The following is a 23,247-nucleotide window of genomic DNA, read 5'->3' as shown; positions in this document are numbered from 1 at the left end:
TAGGGGCCAAATACATCTGCTGGGAAGTCCCAGTACTTGGTGGACTGCACTTTGGGACCACCATAAAGCTTCTTGCTCACGTTCCGGCGACGCAGTGGGCTCACAGGATTGGGACTATTGCAGTTATCTAAGGCATCCCTCTCTGCTGGGAGGGGCATGGCTGACAGCCTGAAAGCAGCCCAGCAAAGGCTGATGGAAAGAAGGACTTGAATGACACATCTGAGAGTATATGTGATAGAGATTTTAGGGGTTAACCTAACTTCTCTCAGAGGAGGAACATTAGGAAAAGCATGACTAGTGTTTTTCTGTTAAAAACAAGGTGGAAAATGTCAAGATGACCTGCAGAGAGAGAAAAACATGTGTGTCATAGCTTTCCCAAAAGGAACATTCCAGGGTCTTGTGAAATCAAAGTGCAAGCCAGAACTTTTCCAAACATGGATAACGGACTTCCCAGTGAGCGCTAGAACCATGCACCAGTATGCCAAATAAGGAGAGGGAAGTGACATGAATATCACATGGGTCACTTGTTTTTCATAGAGTACAAGTACAGGAGTTTTGGGTGTGGTTCGGAGAAGAATCAAAGATCCACCATGGGGTAACTTAGAACCTGTATCCATCCTAATCTATTCTTAATCTGTAAATAGCATGTAAATAAATTTTTCTATATGCTTTTAAAGAAGTCTGTGTCTGCTTAGCATTTTGACCCAGAGACCAAGTCCCAGAAATCTCTCTATCATATGAAATAGACAGAATGAACAGGACAAAGACCGCCATGCTAGCCTGGGCTAAGGCACCCATCCGGGAAGCACCTCCTCTTTTCACTCTGCTGTGATTGTTACACAATTCTATTCACAGGGATTTCTACACCTGCAGGGTCTCTCTTTTGCAAGTGCTTTGTGTGTGTTTCTCCCACTGCCTCCTAGCCCTGCTTTTCCTTTTCAAAGTATTGGGTTTGCACTATATCAACCGTTTCTCAGCCTCGGCTATACCATCCGCCTTCAACACATGCTCCTTAATGTCCCTTGAGCGCCACCCTATTCCCCATGCTCAGGAGATAAACAGAGGCATCCTTCCATAGCTCCTGCCATTAGACTGGCCCCCATCTTCCCTGCTGAGAATTCTCTCTGTTGATCCAATTCTCTTCTCCCTGCAGAAGGCAAAGGACTTTGACCAGGCTTCCTTCACTGCTCCTCCTCCGCCTCTTTGTTGCGGGATTTCTTCCTCCTGCTCATTCAAGGGGATGTGTGAATTATATGCATTCTACAAGCCAAGCCAAACTACGCATCTAGGTAATCCAAATCATTTATTCCACAGCTGTTAGTCACAGGGTGAGGCATGGGGCTCTGTGTGGCCCTGAGAACTTTGCCTAACCCAAGTCATGTGACTGCATAGCGACTGCCATTTGTCAGCCCATACACACTGACAGTTACACAGCAGCAAGCTCATCAAAGTCCAGACACCTGCCCTGTAAGAGCCAATCCTGAGCTTGACACAGAAGCTTTGTGCCACCTAGCACTTTGCAAATGTGCAGTAAGGCACGTCTGCGAGTCCTATCGCTGGGCTACCGCCTGTGCTAACCCAGCACTGGACAGCTGTCTCTCATGACCACCGAGCTGTGCCACAGTAAGTGGGGGTGTGGAGGAGGCGTTCCAGGGAAGGGGGAGGCAGGTGGAGAGAAGGTGGGGTGGAGGCGTGACGTGGAGGCAGGGGTGGGGAGAGGGAGGGCGGGAGGCACGTCTGGGGGAAAGAGTGGGGAGGAGGCAGAGAGGCGGAACTGTTGGGGCTCCAATCCTCCACATCCTGTCTGTTTATGTAGGGCTTGACGCCCTACTTGAACATCTTTACCTTAAGCGAGGCTGCTTCCCTTAACTGGGGTAATGCGCCACCCACGCAGGCTGAGGAGTGCAGGGTGCGATGGCAGCTGTTCTTGATGCCCCTGCAGCTGCGTGCCCAGGGCAGCTCAGGATTGGGCTGTAACTCTCACCTGTAGGATTTATCTCAGAATGAATTTTCTGATGTCTAACTAAAGCTGATCTTCGAGACAATTTTTTCTCATGGTCAGGACACTGGTGTGCTTTCTTTCCTGTGTGGATCATCTGATGTGCCAATAGAGTTGATCTCCCAGGGAAGCTTTCTCCACAGTCAGGACACCGATGTGGTTTCTTTTCTCTGTGCTTAATATGATGCCTTAAGAAATTTGATCCCCAAGAGAATTCTTTGCCACAGTCAAGGCATTGGTGAGGTTTCTTTCCTGTGTGGATCACTTGATGGATTAACAAACTTGATCTCCAAGAGAAGCTTTTACCACAGTCAGGACACTTGTGAAGTTTCCCTCCAGTATGAAATTTGTGATGGCTTAGCAAACTTGATCTGCAAGGGAAGCTTTTTCCACACTCGGGACACTTGTAAGATTTTTCTCCAGTATGAACGTTCTGATGCCTTAAGAAATTTGATTTCCAAAAGAATTTTTTTCCACAGTCACGACAGTTGTGAGGTTTCTTTCCTGTGTGGATCACCTGATGGCTTAACAAACTTGATCTCCAAGAGAAGCTTTTACCACATTCGGGGCATGTGTGAGGTTTCTCCCCAGTATGAATGTTCTGATGTCTTAACAAATTTGTTCTCCGAGAGAAGCTTTTTCCACAATTGGGACACCTGTGAGGTTTCACCCCAGTATGAATGTTCTGATGTCTTAACAAATGTGTTCTCTGAGAGAATCTTATTCCACATTCGGTGCACCTGTGAGGTTTCTCCCCTGTATGAATGTTCTGATGTCTTAACAAATGTGATCTACAGGTGAAGCTTTTTCCACACTCTGGACACTTGTAAGATTTTTCTCTAGTATGAATGTTCTGATGTCTTAACAAGCTTGATCTCAAACAGAATTTTTTTCCACACTCACGACACCGGTGTGGTTTATTTCCTGTGCTGACCCGCTGATATCTTAATAAATTTGATCTCTGAGAGAAGCTCTTTCTTGCTTCCTGCAACTCCTTATCTGAGTCCTGGCCTGGGAATCTCAGACTTTGCACAGGATCTGGAACGAAGATCTCTTCCTTTTTCACTGGATGGGGAGCCAGGTCAACTATGAGATCCAAAGAGACAGAAACAAGCAGACATTCATTATCTTACTTTTCAATAAGAAAAGCATCATGGAGCCTTTTCTTCGTGTTTCACATTCTTTTTTCTACTTATGGTAAATCAATTAGATGTAAGTTTTTAACAAAATGATACAATGGACGAGTGGCAACATATATACACTAGCATTGACCATGAACGTCAAATGCGGGTCCAATCCCATTCAACAGTCCAATGCTGATGCAGCCATGCCAAAGGGGGGGGAGGGTAGTCACAAAGGACTCCTGAAGGTTTGTTTCCTGATCTGGGGGCTGCATGAGCCCTGGAGATTTGGATAGGTTTGGGCCCAAAGTCCATTCCTCCTGAAAAAAAAAAACATTCCATTAGGAAGGAAGCTTCACACCAGAACTCCTTCACCCAAAGAACTACAGATGGGGCATCCCTTATCTGGAATTTCCAAGTATGGAATTTTTCTGAGCACCAACAGAATTTTTTTTTTTTTACATTTTTGCCTTAAGAAATAAAATCACAAACTGTGTTTTACGCACAGACCAAATTAAAAATATTGTATAAAATATGAATCAGACATGAATTCTGTGTTTAGACTTGAGCCCCATCCCCAAGATCTTTCATTGTGTACCCCGCGCGGATAACTGAATGTCTGCTTTCTCGTAAGATTGGAAGTGACTTTTTATGCTTTTCAAATGCATTAGGAAAGCTGGGGAAGCCCCACTCAAGATCTCAAGGACATGGTGGTGGCCATCTCATCCTTCTATGGTGTGGTGCACCGTGACAAGGCACCATCAAAGAAGGGCACAGTGTTCAGGGTATGTTTGGGAACCACTGTACTACAGAAAGGGGCAAAGGCTGCCATGCTGAACGATTTTGGAAGAGGCAAAAAGGGGTGCACCTGAGGGGTGAGGGCAGAGAAAGAAAGAAGAAAGCACCAGCTGAAAGAAGGCTGCAGGACAGCACCCCAAAAAGAAGGAACATACAAATTTCCTTGGCTGCAGCCCGTCCATCCATATTTCCATTCACTTCCTGATCACTTTCTCAGTATTTTAGCCACAACATGTATGATTAAAAACATACAGTATTTCTGTCATTCATGGTGTGTTGTGTACATAGATCCCCTTCCGAACAGTAAATAAATGTGCATATCTCAAATTATAAAAGTGTGATGTGCAGTTTTTTTACAGGATTTACTGGAACAGAGCAGAGCAGGTCCTTACCCAGGGAATCCACATTCTCATCATCTTCCTGCAGAACTTTCCAGAATGTGGTCTGTTGGTTGGACTGCATCGGCACCTGCTCAACCACGTGGAAAGACACATCCATCTTCCTTGGGTTTATCGCCTGCAGGACAGGAAAACATTTCACCGGCCACTGCAGATTTTGTTGCACAAGCAATGTGGTTAATTCAAAGATGTGAGATTATGCCCTTTTAACTCCATAATCCAGGTTGACTCAGCTTTCAAAAATTGTATATGTGCACACTCCAAGGAACTGACAATGGTATGCAGGAACAACTGAGCTACATATGGTGTGTGGGCATGTATGTACGTTGGAGTGTATGTGTGTTGTAAGTAATGTGGACGTACTTGTAAAATGTGGACTTATGTGTAAGAATATAGATGGCTTCTCAAGATTCATAAGTGAATGGGAGACAGGATGAAAGCTTTATACCAAGGAGGCAAGCTGGAGGAGGGGGCTAAACACTTGCTTGTCCCCCTCATACATCCATTCCTGCCAGCTGCTTATATCCCAGGAGGGCCCTGAAACCCGAAAGATACTTTCCTGGGAGAAAAATAGGACCAGGGTGTGAAGTCTGGGTCAAAGTCTAGGCCGTGTTCACCTCCTGTTTGGAGCTTGCAGCCCTCCTTTCACATCTTGCTAATTTGGAGGTGGGAAGGTTATCTTGCTTCTTAGTGGCTAAGGGGACCAATTTAAGAAGTCCAGTACAACTAGGTGCAGAAGGATGTGCTAATTAAGCTGAGATTGTGTTCAGCTGAGATTCTCTGGCTGGGATTGGGTAAGAGCAGGTGACTGTGAATAGCCCTGAGATTGAGACAGCCTTCTGGAAGAGTCTGGATCTCGCTCTTCTGGCTGGCTAACAACATCTTCTAAGGAATAAGAAGGACCTCTCAGCAGGGAGGGGTGGTGTCTTGGGGGTCCATCTGGACTCACAGCCACTGCTGGATTCTCAGGGGGCTGTTGTGGCCAGGGGGGCATTTGCTCAGCTTCGGCTAGTTCACCAGGTGTGGCTGTACTTGGATCGTGCAGACCTGACCACTGTGATCCATGCCACAGTGACATGGAGGTTAGATTATTGTAACACTCTCTATGTGGGGCTGACCTTGAAGACGGTTCAAAGACTGCAACTAGTGCAAAATGCAGCAGCCTCTGTAGTTACTGGAGGTAGGCGGTTTGACTCTGTTGGGCTGCCTCTCCAGCGGCTGCACTAGCTGCCCATTTCCTTCTGGGCCCAATTCAAGGTGCTGGCTTTGACCTTTATATACAGCTCTAAGCCAGGGTATCTTAGAGACCACCTACTCTGGCAGACAGGAGGTCTGGTCTAGAGGGTAGAGCCTCCATTAGCACGAAGATAACATCTGAAGGTCATCAGTTTGAGGCCAGCTGAAGCAGCTGACAAACTGAGCTGAGTTGTTCCACCTGCTCTTTGGCGTGAGCAAAGAAGTGTCTTGGCTGCCCTTCAAGTGAGAGATGAAGGAGCTGCTTGTCAGCCAGCGTGGGAGGTAACCAGGAGCCAGAAGTGATACCAGACCATGAAAGATCCATCTGAAATGTTGGGCGGTTCTTGAATGATAGGACCTTTCTGTTATTGTAAAAATCTCCTTGGGTGTTTAGAGATAGCCTGCCTGTGTGAACAGCCTTGAATAAAGTCAGAGGAGTAATTTGGTGACCAGAAAGGCGGTATATAAATATCAGAATTATTATTATTTATTATTATTACTCCCATACAATCCAGCTCGTCCCCTTAGGCCATCGGAGAAGGCTGTTTTACAAGTGCTACTGCCCAGGGAGGTATGTGGCAAGGAACAGGGCCTTCTCTGTAGTGGCACCAACACTGTGGAACTCCCTCCCCCTTGATTTACGAACTGCCCCCATGCTTGAAACATTCCGGAGAGCCCTGAAGACATTTCTTTTTACACTGAGTTCCTGGCCTTTTAAACATCTTTTACTTTTTTACATCTCTTACACCTTTAACATCAGGTTACAGGCTTGGGCCTTTCTTATAAACTGCTGCTGTCTGCTCCTTTTACACTTTTTTATCTGACTGCTGTTTTTCAGAATATCTTGCTGTTTTGTCTCTTGTTTTTAATGCATGTTTTTAACTGTGTTTTTAATTTTTATTGTAAGCTACCTTGGGTCGCTTTGGGGAGAATGGTGGGGTACAAATGAAGTAAATTAATACATAAATAAATAAATTCTGTCATGGGTGCCTGGTCCAACAGGTAGCCCTGGGCCACCTAGCCTCCTCTCAAATCTTTGGAATAACCAGGGGAGAGACAGGAGTAATTAAAACTGGAAGCCAGCTTTGTTTGTAGGCTATTGTAGGTTCTTCTCACAATTACTTAGTGCCTTTTGATAATGCATAATCAAACTTCTATTAATAAATCAGAACGAAATTTACAGGGCTGTGTGTGGTCTCAAGTACTGAGAAATGGGAATTCAGCTAATCCAGCCAACTGCCCAGATTCCGACATACCAGTCTTCAGATGTGGGTCCCTGAGGGTAGAGGAAGCCCAGGGTCTACAAATGGTTGGCAACCTTCAGTCTCGAAAGATTATGGTATAAGCCTACAGCACCCAGTATTCCCAGGCGGTCTCCCATCCAAGTACTAACCAGGCCTGACCCTGCTTAGCTTCCAAGATCAGACAAGATTGGGCATGTGCAGGGTAACAGTTGCTGTCAGGGTTACAAGACATGGGAAAAGCCCCCAGGGCCTCGACTGCCCTGGAGCCAAGGGACTGGTGTTCTTAGGGTGGTGGTAGCATAACCGGAAAGAGGTACTCATTGACTCAGCAATGGCGCACTCACTTGTCGTGCCTGTGGACATGTGAGATAGACAGTGCCTAGGCTTAAGAACCTTATACTCTGGTTTATTTCAGCTAAAAATTCTGCCCTGTTATATCTGGGTTTGTTGTGCCCTCCGAGATAGCATGGGATAGTAAATCCTCAATTAAGACCAGTAGACCACACCCTCAAACTGAGAGACTGGATCCCTTGAGTATTGGGGTTTCCTGAAAACTACATTGGGCATGTGAACCCTTGAGACACTGTAAGGTTGGGATCGTCGGCCTGTGAAGGGGGTATTGAAAAGCTAGGGTGCCCTGGGTTCTGAATTTCCGACTTTACCACACGGGACAGACGTAGAGGCAAGGGAAAGAATTTGGCATGCCTTGACGGACATACCACTTCCCTGGGTGAAAAGGCCCCATGGACAGGTGTTGCAATTTTATGTACTGGTTGCCATTTTATGTACACTGGGCAGCATGGTAGATTTACCTGCTGGCTCAATCATGCTGGTGACCCAACTCTGCAGATGCAGCTTAGCACTTTGGATCAGGACTCCATCCATGTGGTTATGTCATTTAGGGTCAGCCCGATGGAATCCACTTATGGATAAGTGGGTCTCAGGCAATGGGAAGCCTTCAGGACGCCTCCTTCTCACCCCACAGTTCGCTTTCCCAAGTCTAGCCTTCATCCTGCCTTCCACACGTTGCTGACATTCTGCCTCTGCCTGCTGTAACAATGTGTTCTCCAGTGGCCAGTCAGGCACACTGGTTTTAATGCAAAGAACACAGTCGGCATCTTACAAAGAGTTCCAGTATCTTACTGACAGTTCAGAATGGGACTCTGTGCATCAGATGGTGCCTTAAATGTCTACAGGCGCACACTGACACCTGTGTATGTGTTCACCAGAAACAGGATCCAACAGACCCTCACAGATGCAACATACAGTACAGCAAAGAATGGCAACTCTGGTACTTCTCTGACATCAAGAGGCACTTCCTCGAACAGACAGATTTCCCAGGGGCAGAATTCAGAAAATCAGAGCTCTGCCCAAGGCCTGCCAAAGACGTCCTGGCCTACAACGACTTGTGGCAAATGCTGTCCCTTCATGACTGGCCATGTGACACATTCTGCCTCCCCCCCACACCCTCAACTGGAAAAAGAAAAGGGATATGGAGTGGACAACACACAGGAGGCAGTAAAGGCAAGTGGACGGAGGGAGGGAGGGAGGTGCCACCCACCTCTCTCTTACCTGAGGCTAACCCCTCAGTGGGCCCCTTGAGGGATCGGCCCTGGTTACCTCCAGCAGAAAAACAGGGACTTCCACCGTGTGTATGCCCAGGCCCTGCACAAACCAACCTGCTCCACTTGGACATCAAGTGACTTCCTCAAATTATCTTCACCCACGTCCTGTTCTTCAAAGAGAAGCACCGAGGCTGAACGTGCAATTTCAAGTCCTGTTGAGTGACAGAAGGGACATTTTATGGTTTAGTCCACCTCTGTTCATCCTTAGAGGTGGCCAGAGGCAAAGCAGGCCAAATTCTGGTCCCTTGAACAGCTGTGTTCAGGCAGGACTTTGGTTCAGGGGCTCAGTCATTCCAGGAGCAATGAATGCCGCCCTTGCTGAAATTCCCTCTGCCCTGACCACTAATATACTTAGAGATCCCTAGACCTGGCAAATGGAGGGCGAGCAGAAGGGATAACCGGGGCAGAAACCCCCCCCCCAACTCCCTCTTCCGCTTGGATGGTCACTAAAGCGACAGAACCGTTACCCTCCCTTTACGTTTTGTGACCCTGAGTGTGTCAGCTGCATCCTTACCAGGCAAGACAACCTCCTCTTTGACATTCTGTTTGGTGTCCCTGAATATCTCTGCGTCTTCTTTGGAGATGTTCCGCTGCACCACATCCAAGCATTCCTCCTTCGCATCAAGGAGACCCACAGGCCACTCTTGCAAGCGCTCCGGAAGCAGAGAAGAAACTATCACTCAGAACAGATAGTAGGAAAAAGAGACACATCCTGCTCCCTTACAACCTATTCCATTTGGTACCTAATTCCAGATGTGGTTTCTCAGAAATAAAGCTCTATGCATCTTTCTAGGCCTTCTGAGGCTGAGGAAACTAAGTAGCTCAGAGGACCACATAAGGTGGACAAGTGTTTCTCCCCCATCTCAACCCCTGGGCTGTGACTTCTGACATGGCAGGCACAGTGCTCTCTAGAGCAATGTCTGAAGAAAGCTCTGCTTGGGGATTTTCTACCCTTTGTGCTAAAAGGCACAGGCAAAGAGGCAAATTTGTATCTAATATAGATTTTTCCATACACTTGAATGTGTTCCATCAACATGAAATCATGGTAGTGGTACAAAGATGTCTCCTTCAAAATGCTTAAGCATCATTTTCAGCTTTAACTGGGAAGGATTTTCAGTGGGTGGAGGATTGTCAGTTCAATTTTGGGCTTTTCTAACTGCAGTTCCAGCTCTCCAGTTTCAGCAGAAGATTGGCAGGTGCTCCAAACAACATACTCCATATTCTGTGTCTGGTTACCAACCATGGAATTAAATACTAAGAGCTCACCTGCCACATCCCTGCTTCAGCCTCTCTCCGGCTCATCAGGAAATCCTCCAGCAGGACCACAGCCTGGGCACAGCTGTCTGGTCCTCCAGCCCGGACCCAGCTCTGGGCGCCCTCTGGCAGGCTGGCCAGAAACTGCTCCAGGATCAGCAGCTCCAGGATCTGCTCCTTCGTGTGCCTCTCTGGTTTCAGCCATTGGCAGCAAAGCTCCTGGACTTGTATGTAGATTCTTCGCGGGTCCTCCAGCTCTGGGCAGCAGAACTGCCGGAAGTGCTGGCGCTGTGCCTCCGTTCTCAGGGCATCCCCTCTCAAGATGGCAGCCTTCAATTTCCCATAGTCCTCCTTATCTCTGGCTTCCAGCAGGATGAAGGCCTGCTGGGCTTCTCCACTCAGGGCAGGCAGGAGCCGAGCCACCCACTCTCCTCTGGGCCACCTACAGGCTGCAGCCACTTGCTCAAAGGAGGCCAGGAAGGCCTTGGCATCATCCCAGGGTGACTGCTGGGGGCTCTCCTGTGCAGAATGAGGAGCCTGCAGGGTGTGGAGGAACTGCTGCCATTGGGCATCCCAGCACTGCTGCATCCCCCTGCCTGGCTCCTCTTGGCCCTGCTGTGGCTTCCTCAGAGATTCAGGCTGATCTCTGATTGTGACTTCTCCTGTTCCTTCCTCTGGACCTCTACTTGTTTGCCCATTCATGGCTTTCTTCCTGGCTCCACTCCTACAAAATGGAGACCTCAGGATAGCCTTAGGCAAACACTTTGCTCTCAGACCCCAGATCTTCCTAGAAGGACTGAGGAGGGGATGATCCCATTTCTGCCTCCTGGCCCTCTTATTTCACTCCCAAAAGGGATGGCTCAAGGTTGATGGGTTTTACCTGGTGACAAAAGAGATGCAAATGTCAGAGTCTGCCAGCAATCCAAGGCCTTTCCATGAAGGTATCCCTGAGCTGAAAGGGGGGTTTCCTCCTGAGTTGGAGACATACACACACAATGGAACACAAATGAATACAAAGGGGAGAAAATTTGGGACAGGCAGCACAATGGAACTTTTTTGTTGGGGGGGGGGGGGGAGAAGTGATCTTTTCAGATCAGTGTTTTACCATGCTGGCCTGTTGAGTTTCTGCCTGCCTGGACAGGGCACAACATTCATGCCAGAGGAAAAAAGAGGCAACCTGGTTGGGGAAAGTAGATTCTCTGCCACACTTAAACTCCTGCTGTTGGATACCTTCAGGACCACCTGGGAGGGGTAAAACCCTTCCCCTGCTCTCCCATCCCTTTATCTGTGGTGGAGTCATAAGCATTTAAGAAGAGCCCTGCAAGATCCAGCTTCCTGGATCTCACAGTGGCCCACCAGACACCTCAGGAGCACACAAGACCATGGGAGACCTTCATCCTGCTGCCCTCCCTTGTCAGCTGAAGGGCCCTTCCTGTGGAAGAGCCCTGCAGGATCAGGCCAAGGGCCCGTCTAGTCCAGCCTCCTGCATCTCACAGTGAGACTCACGTGGTCCAAAAGATGCTTCAGGGAGACCTCAAGACACAACCCGCATCCTGGTTCCCCCCTTGCACCTGCAGCAGGTCACAAGCCCCCCACCCCCCTCCTTGCCGGGCTGTGCATCCCACAGACCTTCCACGCGACCCCTTCAGCCCCGATCTGATTGGTTCTGAGTCTCCTGCAGGGTCCCCGCCCGCAGCCTCCCACCGCCCGCACGGGGAGCCCAGAGCCAGGCGGGGCTGAGCTGCGGGTCGCTCTCCCGGGCTGCACCCTCCGCTCCGCTCTGCGGGACTCACCAGCAAACCTCCGTCCCTCCTCGGAGCCCTCCCCTTCCTGCGCCTCCCTCCCCTCCCCTTCAAGAGGCGTCCCCACCAGCATCTCCGCCCCTGCTCCAGTTTCCCACGGTTAACCCTTTCATGCCCGCCCTGCAGCCTCGCCCTTCCCGGCTTGGAAGAGGATTCGGAGACTTAGGGGTCCTCCCTCCCCGCAGCCCGCCTGCCTTCCCTGCAGCCGGGCTGGGCTGATCCCCATCAGCCTGCCCCCCAAGAAGTCCTCCCTTGCTGAGCTCCTTCCTCCTGCTCTGCTGCTCCTGCTTGTCTCCAGCACGTCTCGTGTGAACGTGGCCAGGCTGTCCCCTGATCCCTTGCAGAGAAGGGCAGCATCTCAGTCATTCCAGCTCTGAAAGGTTCAGATCCCCCTTTCTTTGCAGGGAGGGAGACCAGACTCCTGCCCAGGAGACCGTTGGACCCCCGGAGTAACTCAATACTTAACAGGTCTTGTCCATTAAAGAGCTGGGCTAAGGGCCCAACCATATCCAACTTTCCTACGCTGGTATAGCCCTGCCAAAGGGGTGTGCGCTGCTTCTGCTGGCGGGAGGGCAGTTATGGAGGCCTCCAGAAGGTAACATTTGTTCCAATGCTTAAGGGCTGCATGGCAGCTGTACTGGTGCTGGAAAATTGGACAGGATTGGACCCTAAGTAAGAAATTCAACAGATACAATGCAGGATAGAACCCCAATGTTGAAACAGCCCACTGACAAACTACACACTTTTTCGGCTGACACAGAAGTGTCCACAAATCATCCCCTCAATCCGCTCTTCTTACTGTCAGGCTAATGAATGGAAAGGTGACCATATTCAGAGTTATTGGCACACAACTTCCCAGCTGAGAGGCAGAGGGAGAAAGATTTACGATGACCCTGCGGAGTAGGCAACTGAAGATGGAGAGAGCATGGAGGTCTGAAAGCAAGTTGTTTGGGACCACCTTGTGATGTCCTCTCACAACTGCTGGCTGGGAGGAGGCTCTGGAGTGACACCAGAACCAGGGGACATCCACTAAAATTGTGTGTTGGGAGAGTTAGGACAAAAGAAAATATTTCTTTACTCAGCATGTGGTTGGTCTGTGGAACGCCTTGCCACAGGATGTGATGATGGCATCTGGCCTGGATGCCTTTAAAAGGGAATTGGACAAGTTTCTGGAGGAAAAATCCATTATGGGTTACAAGCCATGCTGTGTATGTGCAACCTCCTGATTTTAGAAATGGGCTACGTAAGAATGCCAGATGCAAGGGAGGGCACCAGGATGCAGGTCTTTTGTCTTATGTGCTCCCTGAGGCATTTGGTGGGCCACTGTGAGATACAGGAAGCTGGACTAGATGGGCCTATGGCCTGATCCAGCGGGACTGTCCTTATGTTCTTAACTCTCCATTAATGATTGCAGCATAAGCCAACAAATTGATATAAACATGGGAAAATAAATTACTAAAACCATAGTTTGGGAAAACATTGGATCTTCAGTTTATTGACTGTGAACCCATGTGGGACATGTTCTGGGGGCTCATCAGTGTTCAGTTCTCATTTAAACTTCTCCCACACACAGGATACCCTTAGGATTTATCTCAGAATGAATTTTCTGATGTCTAACTCAAGCTGATCTCTGAGAGAATTTTTTCACAAGGTCAGGACACTGGTGTGGTTTCTTTCCTGTGTGGACCATCTGATGTGCCAATAGAGTTGATCTCCCAGGGAAGCTTTATCCACAGTCAGGACATGGATGTGGTTTCTTTCCTGTGTGGATCATCTGATGCCTTAAGAAATTTGATCTCCAAGAGAATTTTTTTCCACACTCAGGACACTTGTGAGGTTTCTTTCCTGTGTGGATCACCTGATGGGATAACAAATTTATCCCATCAGGATAAATTTGAAGCTTTTACCACAGTCCGGACACTTGTGAGGTTTCTCTCCAATACGAACATTCTGATGCTTAAACAAATGAGATTTCTGAGAGAAGCTTTCTCCACATTCGGAGAATGTGTGAGGTTTCTCCCTAGTATGAATGTTCTGATGGCTTAACAAATATGATCTTAGAGAGAAACTTTTCCCACAATCAGGACACCTGTGAGGTTTTCTGTGAGGTTTAACAAATGTGATCTGCAAGAAAATTTTTCCCACACTCGGGACATTTGTGAGGTTTCTTTCCTGTGTGGATCACCAGATGGGTTAGCAAGCTTGATCTCCAAGAGAAGCTTTTACCACATTCCAGGCATTTGTGAGGTTTCACTCCAGTATGAACGTTCTGATGGACACGCAGATATGATTTCCGAGAAAAACTTTCTCCACATTCGAGGCATTTGTGAGGTTTCACTCCAGTATGAACGTTCCGATGGACACGCAGATATGATTTCCGAGAAAAACTTTCTCCACATTCGGGGCATTTGTGAGGTTTCTCCCCACTATGAATGTTCTGATGGCTTAACAAATGTGATCTCTGAGAGAAGCTTTTTCCACAGTCAGGACACCTGTGAGGTTTCTCCCCAGTATGAATGTTCTGATGCCTTAACAAATTTGATCTCTGAGCAAAGCTTTTTCCACACTCGGGACATCTGTGAGGTTTCTTTCCTGTGTGGATCACCTGATGGGATACCAAATGTGATCTCCGAAAGAAGTTTTTCCCACACTCAGCACATTGGTGTGGCTTCTTTCCTGTCTGGACCCGCTTATATCTTAATAAATTTGATCTCTGAGAGAAGCTCTTTCTTGGTTCCTGCAACTCCTTATCCGAGTCCTGGCCTGGGAATCTCGGACTTTGCACAGGATCTGGGACGAACATCTCTTCCTTTTTCACTGAATGGGGGGCCAGGTCAACTTTGAGGTCCAAAGAGAGAGAAACAGGCAAACATTTATTATCTTATTTTTCAATATGAAACGCATTCATGGAGCCTTATCTTGGTGGTTGACATTTTTTCTTCTTCTTACAGTTAATCAATTAGATGTAAGTTTTTTTTAAAAAAAAGATACAATGGATGAGTGACGTCATATATACACTAACACTGATCATGAATGTGAAATGCAGGTCCAGTCCTTTCCAACATTGCAATGCTGATTCAGCCATGCCAATGGGGGGGGGGGGCAGTCACAAAGGACTCTTGAAGGTAAATTTCATTCCTTGACATGGGGACTGCATGAGCCCTGGAAATTTGGATAGGATTGGGCCCAAAGTCCATTCCTCCTGACATAAACATTCCATTAGGAACGAATCTTCACACCAGAACTCCTTCACCCAAAGAACTCCAGGTGGGGCATCCCTTATCTGGAATTTCCAAGTATGGAACTTTTTTGAGCACCAAGAGGAATTATTTTTTTTACATTTTTGCCTAAGAAATAAAATCACAAACTGTGTTTTACGCACAGACCAAATTAAAAATATGTATTGTATAAAATATGAATCAGACATGAATTCTGTGTTTAGGCTTGAGCCCCATCCCCAAGATCTCTCATGATGTTTGTTTTTTCTTAAGATTGGAAATTACATTTTATGCTTTTCAAAGGCTGGGGAAGCCCCACTCAAGATCTCAAGGACATGGTGGCGGCCATCTCATCCTTCTGTGGTGTGGTGCCACCGTGACAAGGCACCATCAAAGAAGGTCACAGTGTTCAGGGTACGTTTGGGAACCACTGTACTACAGAAAGGGGCAAAGGCTGCCATGCTGAACGATTTTGGAAGAGGCAAAAAGGGGTGCACCTGAGGGGTGAGGGCAGAGAAAGAAAGAAGAAAGCACCAGCTGAAAGAAGGGTGTAGCACAGCTCCCCAAAAGAAGGAAGTGCTGGAACCTACGAATTTCCTTGGCTGCAGCCCGTCCATCCATATTTCCATTCACTTCCTGATCACTTTCTCTGTATTTTAGCCACAACATGTATGATTAAAAACATACAGTATTTCTGTCATACAAGGTGTTGTGTACATAGATCCCCTTCCAAACAGTAAATAAATGTGCATATCTCAAATCATAAAAGTGTGACGTGCAATTTTTTTACAGGATTTACTGGAACGGAGCAGAGCAGGTCCTTACCCAGGGAATCCACATTCTCACCATCCTCCTGCAGAACTTTCCAGAATGTGGTCTGTTGGCTGGACTGCATCGGCACCTGCTCAACCACGTGGAAAGGCACATCCGTCTTCCTGAGGTTCATCGCCTGCAGGACATAGGAAAACATTCCACCACCCACTTCAGATTTTGTTGCACAAGGAATAGGGTTAATTCACAGGTGTGACTTCATGCCCTTTTAACTCCATAGTCCAGAAGACTTCAGGTAGACTCAGCTTTCAAAAACTGTATATGCAAACACTCGAAAGAATTGACCATGGTGTGCAGGGACAGCTGAGCTAGCTATGGGGAGTGGGCCTGTATGTATGTTGGAGCGTATGTGTGTTGTAAGTACTGTGGACATACTTGTAAAATGTGGACCTGTGTATGAGAATCTAGATGGCTTCTCAAGATTCATAAGTGAATGGGAGACAGGATGAAAGCTTTATACCAAGGAGGCAAGCTGCAGGAGGGGACTAACTTTCTTGCCCCCCTCACACATCCATTCCTGCTAGCTGCTTATGTCCCAGGTGGGCCCTGAAACCTGAAAGACACTTTTCTGGGAGAAAGATGGGACCAGGGTGTGAAGTCTGGGTCAAAATCTAGGCCGTGTCCACTTCCTGTTTGGAGCTTGCAGCCCTCTTTTCACAGCGGGTGAGAATCTTGCTAATAAGGAGGTGGGAAGGTTTCTCCTTATCTTGCTTCTTAGTGGCCAAGAGGACCAATTTAAGAAGTCCAGTACAACTAGGTGCAGAAGGATGTGCTAATTACACTAAGATTGCATTCAGCTGAGATTCTCTGGCTGGGATGGAGTGAGAGCAGGCCCTGTGAATAGCCCTGAGATTGAGACTGCCTTCTGGAAGAGTCTGGATCTCCCTACTCTGGCTGGCTAACAACATCTTCTAAGGAATAAGAAGGACCTCTCAGCAGTGGCGTCGCTAGGGGCGTCACTAGGGGAGTGCGGGCCGTACTGGGTGACACGCACAGGGGGGTGATGCGCACTGACATGCTAAAATTGCTGTGATTAGGAGTAATCCCATCATATTATATACTGTTGGATAAGGAATTGCGAGTGGAATGCAATGCAAAAAACCAGAGTGAAATATCTCCTTTCTATCAAAAGTTATGTCCAAAAAACCGGATAACAAAAATGCATGGGTCCCTATGGAAAGTGAAAGTGACCCGTATTGCACGTTTACTCACAAGTAGGTGAACTTGCCTTAGTCCATTGAAAAGGGCAGGCTGAGAGGAATCCAGTGACTCCAGAATAGTCCTGATCCAATGAATGCAGCTCCAAAAAACACCAGAGAAGGAAGTCCCTCCCTCCAAGTAGATGAATGTATTGAGCCCTATGGAAATCTACACTATGCTTCATGGTCGGGTTTACTCACGAGTAAGCAAACATTCCTTGGCTGGTGTGGTAGATCAGGTGAAGGAGAGTGTAATGCTACCAGAATGGTCCTGATCCTATGCACCTGCAGCTAAACAAGTGCTCCAGAAGGCAGCCTCCCCCCACCAGGACTAAAAAGGATCAAAACAGAAACTTCAGTTGATAAGGTAAACCTTTCTGAGACTTGCAAAGCCAGGTGGATCCTGACAGTGATCTGGTTTATACAGAAGTTCTTGAACTGGGCACTGGGTAGGGATGAAAACCTTACTGGTTTTCATGGTAGGGGTGTTATTGCAGGCAGGCTTCAGAGGAATTTCACTTGGTGGACCAGGGCTGGCTTCTGCTTATTTAATTTTTTGTTTTACTTTAATTATTTATACTTATTTATTTTAATTTGTCTGATGATGTCACTTCCACCATGACATCACTTCTGGTGGGTCTTGGACTGTCATTCTAAAAAGTGGGTCCCAGTGCTAAAAGTTTGAGAACTGCTCCAATAAGGTGATAGTAAGTTGACACCTGGGTGTGTGTGTGTGTGTGTGTGTGACACCACTAGTGACCAAAATAACTTAAATCATAATTTGGAGGAATAATACCAGCATGTCATATATCAATCCATCATTTCTTGCAGAATGTGTTCTATCTTCATTCTATCAAAACATACAGCCAAAAAGTCAGTGGGGCTTTATTATTATTATAATAGATTATGTATAATCAAACCTCTATTAATAAATCATTATGGAATATATTTTACAGGGCTAAGTGCAGTCATACATACTGGTTTGAATGCAAAGAACAGTCGGCATCTTACATAGAGTTCCAGTATCTTACTGAGAGTTCAAAATGGGACAGATGCAACATACAGCACAGCAAAGAATGGCAACTCTGGTACTTCTCTGACATCAAGAGGCACTTCCTTGAACAAAGATTTCCTAGGAGCAGAGTCCAGAAAATCAGAGCTCTGCCCAAGGCCTGCCAAGGACATTCTGGCCCCCAAGGACGTGTGGCAAATGCTGTCCCTTCATGACTGGCCATGTGACATATTCTGCCCCCCCCCCACACCCTCAACTGGAAAAAGAAGGGGGATATGGAGTGGAAAATGCACAGGAGGCAGTAATGGCAAGTGGACGGAGGGAGGGAGGTGCCACCCACCTCTCTTACCTGAGGCTAACCCCTCAGTGGGCCCCATGAGGGATCGGCCCTGGTTACCTCCAGCAGAAAAACATGGACTGTCACCGTGTGTAGGCCCAGGCCCTGCACAAACCAACCTGCTCCACTTGGACATCAAGTGACTTCCTCAAATTATCTTCACCCACGTCCTGTTCTTCAAGGAGAAGCACTGAGGTTGAACATGCAATTTCAAGTCCTGTGAGTGACAGAAGGGACATTTTATGGTTTAGTCCTCCTCTGTTCATCCTTAGAGGTGGCCAGAGGCAAAGCATGCTAAATTCTGGTCCCTTGAACAGCTCCCCTTGACTTTAGTTCAGGGGCTCAGTCATTTCAGGAGCAATGAAAACCGCCCTTGCTGAAATTCCCTCTGCCCTGACCACTAATATACTTAGAGATCCCTAGACCTGGCAAATGGAGGGCGAGCAGAAGGGATAACCGGGGCAGAAACCCCCCCCAACTCCCTCTTCCGCTTGGATGCTCACTAAAGCGACAGAACCGTTACCCTCCCTTTACGTTTTGTGACCCTGAGTGTGGCAGCTGCATCCTTACCAGGCAAGACAACCTCCTCTTTGACATTCTGTTTGGTGTCCCTGAATATCTCTGCGTCTTCTTTGGAGATGTTCCCCTGCACCACATCCAAGCATTCCTCCTTTACATCAAGGAGACCCACAGGCCACTCTTGCAAGCGCTCCTGAAGCAGAGAAGAAACTCTCACTCAGAACAGATAGTAGGAAAAAGAGGCACATACTGCTCCCTTGCATCCTATTCCATTTGGTACCTAATTCCAGATGTGGTTTCTCAGAAATAAAGCTCTATGCATCTTTCTAGGCCTCCTGTGGCTGAGGAAACTATGCAGCTGAGAGGACCACATAAGGTGGGCAAGTGTTTCTCCCCATCTCAACCACTGGGCTGTGAAGTCTGACATGGCAGGTTCAGTGCTCTCTAATTATGTCTGAAGAAAGCTTTGCCTGGGGATTTTCTACCCTTTGTGCAAAGACACAGGCAAAAAGGCACATTTGTATCTATTGTAAACGTTTCCATACACTTAAATGTGTACGAAAATAATTGTAGTGGTACAAAGATGCTTATTTTGACTGGCTGCATCCCACAAAGAGTCTCCTTCAAGATGCCTGAGCATCACTTTCAGCTTTAACTGGGAAGGATTTTCAGTGGCTTGAGGAGATTCTGTTTGATTTTGGCCTTTCCTAACTGGATTTCCTGCTCTCCAGTTTCAGCAGAAGATTGGCAGGTGCTCCAAACAACACACTCCATATTCTGTGTCTGGTCAGCAAGCATGGAATTAAATACTAAGACCTCACCTGCCACATCCCTACCTTAGCCTCTCTTTGGCTCATCAGGAAATCCTCCAGCACGGCCACAGCCTGGGCACAGCTGTCTGGTCCCCCGGCCCGGACCCAGCTCTGGGCGTCTGCAGGCAGGCTGGCCAGAAACTGCTCCAGGATCAGCAGCTCCAGGATCTGCTCCTTCGTGTGCCTCTCTGGCTTCAGCCATTGATAGCAAAGTTCCTGGACTTGTATGTAGATTCTTCGTGGGTCTTCCAGCTCTGAGCAGCAGAACTGCCGGAAGTGCTGGCGCTGCTTCTCCCTTCTCAGGGCTTCACCTCTCAAGATGGCAGCCTTCACTTTTCCATAGTCTCCCTTGTCTCTGGCTGCAAGGAGGCTGAAGGCCTGCTGGGCTTCTCCACTCAGGGCAGGCAGGAGCCGAGCCACCCACTCTCCTCTGGGCCACCTACAGGCTGCAGCCACTTGCTCAAAGGAGGCCAGGAAGGCCTTGGCATCATCCCAGGGTGTGGCCTCTGACTGCTGGGGGCTCTCCTGTGCAGAATGAGGAGCCTGCAGGGTGTGGAGGAACTGCTGCCATTGGGCATCCCAGCACTGCTGCATCCCCCTGCCTGGCTCCTCTTGGCCCTGCTGTGGCTTCCTCAGAGATTCAGGCTGATCTCTGATTGTGACTTCTCCTGTTCCTTCCTCTGGACCTCTACTTGTTTGCCCATTCATGGCTTTCTTCCTGGCTCCACTCCTACAAAATGGAGACCTCAGGATAGCCTTAGGCAAACACTTTGCTCTCAGACCCCAGATCTTCCTAGAAGGACTGAGGAGGGGATGATCCCATTTCTGCCTCCTGGCCCTCTTATTTCACTTCCAAAAGGGATGGCTCAAGGTTGATGGGTTTTACCTGGTGACAAAGGAGATGCAAATGTCAGAGTCTGCCAGCAATCCAGGCCTTTCCATGAAGGTATCCCTGAGCTGAAAGGGGGGTTTCCTCCTGAGTTGGAGACACACACACACAATGGAACACAAATGAATACAAAGGGGAGAAAATTTGGGACAGGCAGCACAATGGAACTTTTTTTTGGGGGGGGGGGAGAAGTGATCTTTTCAGATCAGTGTTTTACCATGCTGGGGAAGTGCAGGCCTGTTGAATTTCTGCCTGCCGGGACAGGGCGCAACAGTCATGCCAGAGAAGAAGGAAGCAACCTGGTTGGGGAAAGTGGATTCTCAGCCAAACTTAAGCTCCTGCTCTTGGATACCTTCAGGACCACCTGGGAGGGGTAAAACCCTTCCCCTGCTCTCCCATCCCTTTATCTGTGGTGGAGTCATAAGCATTTAAGAAGAGCCCTGCAAGATCCAGCTCCCTGGATCTCACAGTGGCCCACCAGACACCTCAGGAGCACTCAATACCACGGGAGAACTTCATCCTGCTGCCCTCCCTTGTCAGCTGAAGGGCCCTTCCTGTGGAAGAGCCCTGCAGGATCAGGCCAAGGGCCCGTCTAGTCCAGCCTCCTGCATCTCACAGTGAGACTCACGTGGTCCAAAAGATGCTTCAGGGAGACCTCAAGACACAACCCGCATCCTGGTTCCCACCTTGCACGTGCATCAGGTCACAACCCCCCACCCTCATCCTTGCCGGGCTGTGCATCCCACAGACCTTCCACGCGACCCCTTCAGCCCCGATCCGATTGGTTCTGAGTCTCCTGCGGGGTCCCCGCTGCAGCCTCCCACCGCCCGCACGGGGAGCCCAGAGCCAGGCGGGGGCTGATCTGGGGGTCGCGCTACCGGGCTGCACCCTCCGCCCTGCGGGACTCACCAGCAGCCTCCCGTCTCCGGCCAGGCAGCTGCCATACAAACTTCCTCCCTTCCCTTTCCCACCCCGGGCAGGGAGAGGCGTCCCCAATAGCATCCCCGCCCCTGCTCCGCCCCTCCCTTAACCCTTCCGCGCCTGCCCTCCCCCAGCAGCCCTGAGCATCCTCTCCTCGCCCTTCCTGGACCCCTTGGAAGAGGATGCGGAGACTTGGGGGTCCTCCCCCCCCACAGCCCCCCTGCCTCCTCTGCAGCCGGGCCCTGCTGATCCCCATCATCCTGCTCCCCAAGAAGTCCTCCCCTGCTGAGCTCCTTCCTCCTGCTGGTCTCCATCACGTCACGTGTGAACGTGGCCAAGCTGCCCCCCCCATCCCTTGCAGAGAAGGTCAGCATCTCAGTCATTCCAGCTCTGCTGAAGTTTCAGATCCCCCTTTCTTTGCAGGGAGGGAGACCAGAATAAAAACATAAGAACAGCCCCACTGGATCAGGCCATAGGCCCATCTAGTCCAGCTTCCTGTATCTCACAGCGGCCCACCCAATGCCCCAGGGAGCACACCAGACAACAAGAGACTTCATCCCGGTGCCCTCCCTTGCATCTGGCATTCTGACTTAACCCATTCCTAAAATCAGGAGGTTGCGCATACACATCAAGGCTTGTAACCCGTAATGGATTTTTCCTCCAAAAACTTGTCCAATCCCCTTTTAAAAGCGTCTAGGCTAGACGGCAGCACCACATCCTGTGGCAAGGAGTTCCACAGACCGACCACACGCTGAGTAAAGAAATATTTTCTTTTGTCTGTCCTAACCCGCCCAACACTCAATTTTAGTGGATGTCCCCTGGTTCTGGTATTATGTGAGAGTGTAAAGAGCATCTCCCTATCCACTCTGTCCATCCCCTGCATAATTTTGTATGTCTCAATCATGTCCCCCTCAAGCGTCTCTTTTCTAGGCTGAAGAGGCCCAAACGCCGTAGCCTTTCCTCATAAGGAAGGTGCCCCAGCCCCGTAATCATCTTAGTCGCTCTCTTTTGCACCTTTTCCATTTCCACTATGTCTTTTTTGAGATGCGGCAACCAGAACTGGACACAATACTCCAGGTGTGGCCTTACCATAGATTTGTACAACGGCATTATAATACTAGCCGTTTTGTTCTCAATACCCTTCCTAATGATCCCAAGCATAGAATTGGCCTTCTTCACTGCCGCCGCACATTGAGTCGACACTTTCATCGACCTGTCCACCACCACCCCGAGATCTCTCTCCTAATCTGTCACAGACAGCTCAGAACCCACCAGCCTATATCTAAAGTTTTGATTTTTTGCCCCAATGTGCATGACTTTACACTTACTGACATTGAAGCGCATCTGCCATTTTGCTGCCCATTCTGCCAGTCTGGAGAGATCCTTCTGGAGCTCCTCACAATCACTTCTGGTCTTCACCACTCGGAAAAGTTTGGTGTCGTCTGCAAACTTAGCCACCTCACTGCTCACCCCTGTCTCCAGGTCATTTATGAAGAGGTTGAAAAGCACCGGTCCCAGGACAGATCCTTGGGGCACACCGCTTTTCACCTCTCTCCATTGTGAAAATTGCCCATTGACACCCACTCTCTGCTTCCTGGCCTCCAACCAGTTCTCAATCCACGAGAGGACCTGTCCTCTAATTCCCTGACTGTGGAGTTTCTTCAGTAGCCTTTGGTGAGGTACCCTGTCAAACGCCTTCTGAAAGTCCAGATATATAATGTCCATGGGTTCTCCCGCATCCACATGCCTGTTGACCTTTTCAAAGAATTCTTTAAGGTTTGTGAGGCAAGACTTACCCTTACAGAAGCCATGCTGACTCTCCCTCAGCAAGGCCTGTTCGTCTATGTGTTTTGAGATCCTATCTTTGATGAGGCATTCCACCATCTTACCCGGTATGGATGTTAGGCTGACCGGCCTATAGTTTCCCGGGTCCCCCCTCTTTCCCTTTTTAAAAATAGGCGTGACATTTGCTATCCTCCAATCTTCTGGTACCGTGGCCGTTTTGAGGGACAAGTTGCATACCTTAGTCAAG

The 23,247-nt window shown here is 48.6% G+C and overlaps 2 protein-coding genes and 1 pseudogene across 4 annotated transcripts; all 3 read right to left on the bottom strand.

Moving 5' to 3' along the window:
* Nucleotides 1–1,306: 1,306 nt before the first annotated feature.
* Nucleotides 1,307–21,267, bottom strand: LOC136640366 (zinc finger and SCAN domain-containing protein 12-like). Of its 3 annotated transcripts, none has more exons than XM_066615441.1 (6): nt 21,204–21,267; nt 9,688–10,555; nt 8,936–9,074; nt 8,476–8,573; nt 4,311–4,434; nt 1,307–3,085 (listed from the first exon to the last, which is right to left on the bottom strand). In XM_066615441.1, the coding sequence occupies exons 2-6, from the start codon at nt 10,375–10,377 to the stop codon at nt 1,866–1,868; spliced, it is 2,271 nt and encodes a 756-aa protein (XP_066471538.1). In that variant the 5' UTR covers nt 10,378–10,555; nt 21,204–21,267; the 3' UTR covers nt 1,307–1,865. The 3 variants fall into 3 exon arrangements, with proteins under 3 accessions (XP_066471538.1, XP_066471539.1, XP_066471540.1); XM_066615442.1 differs by lacking the exon at nt 21,204–21,267 and adding an exon at nt 11,305–11,445; XM_066615443.1 differs by lacking the exon at nt 21,204–21,267 and adding an exon at nt 10,556–10,616 and having other exon boundaries at nt 9,688–10,399.
* On the bottom strand, nt 6,897–7,016 carry LOC136642531 (5S ribosomal RNA; annotated as a pseudogene).
* LOC136640412 (zinc finger and SCAN domain-containing protein 30-like) lies at nt 12,964–20,337 on the bottom strand. Its single transcript, XM_066615533.1, has 5 exons — nt 19,430–20,337; nt 18,645–18,786; nt 18,194–18,291; nt 15,521–15,644; nt 12,964–14,315 (listed from the first exon to the last, which is right to left on the bottom strand). Exons 1-5 carry the CDS (start codon nt 20,111–20,113, stop codon nt 13,588–13,590), a joined length of 1,776 nt encoding a protein of 591 aa, XP_066471630.1. The 5' UTR covers nt 20,114–20,337; the 3' UTR covers nt 12,964–13,587.
* Nucleotides 21,268–23,247: the final 1,980 nt, after the last annotated feature.

Source organism: Tiliqua scincoides, chromosome 2, assembly GCF_035046505.1.
Source record: "Tiliqua scincoides isolate rTilSci1 chromosome 2, rTilSci1.hap2, whole genome shotgun sequence".
In the NCBI taxonomy this organism is placed as follows: Eukaryota; Metazoa; Chordata; class Lepidosauria; order Squamata; family Scincidae; genus Tiliqua; species Tiliqua scincoides.
The sequence above is the reverse complement of the archived record's forward strand: the minus strand, read 5'-3'. Positions and strand labels throughout refer to the sequence as shown.

What these genes read in the sequence shown, in the direction of transcription:
- LOC136640366 (XM_066615441.1), bottom strand. Translation starts at nt 10,377, where the DNA reads ATGAATGGGCAAACAAGTAGAGGTCCAGAGGAAGGAACAGGAGAAGTC. An exon ending in CTGAAGCAGGGATGTGGCAG is followed by an intron (nt 9,075 to 9,687) that starts GTGAGCTCTTAG and finishes CTGCTTCCGGAG; the next exon opens with CGCTTGCAAGAGTGGCCTGT. An exon ending in AGAGGAGGTTGTCTTGCCTG is followed by an intron (nt 8,574 to 8,935) that starts GTAAGGATGCAG and finishes GTCACTCAACAG; the next exon opens with GACTTGAAATTGCACGTTCA.
- LOC136640412 (XM_066615533.1), bottom strand. Translation starts at nt 20,113, where the DNA reads ATGAATGGGCAAACAAGTAGAGGTCCAGAGGAAGGAACAGGAGAAGTC. An exon ending in AGAGGAGGTTGTCTTGCCTG is followed by an intron (nt 18,292 to 18,644) that starts GTAAGGATGCAG and finishes TGTCACTCACAG; the next exon opens with GACTTGAAATTGCATGTTCA. An exon ending in TGAGAATGTGGATTCCCTGG is followed by an intron (nt 14,316 to 15,520) that starts GTAAGGACCTGC and finishes TGGACCTCAAAG; the next exon opens with TTGACCTGGCCCCCCATTCA.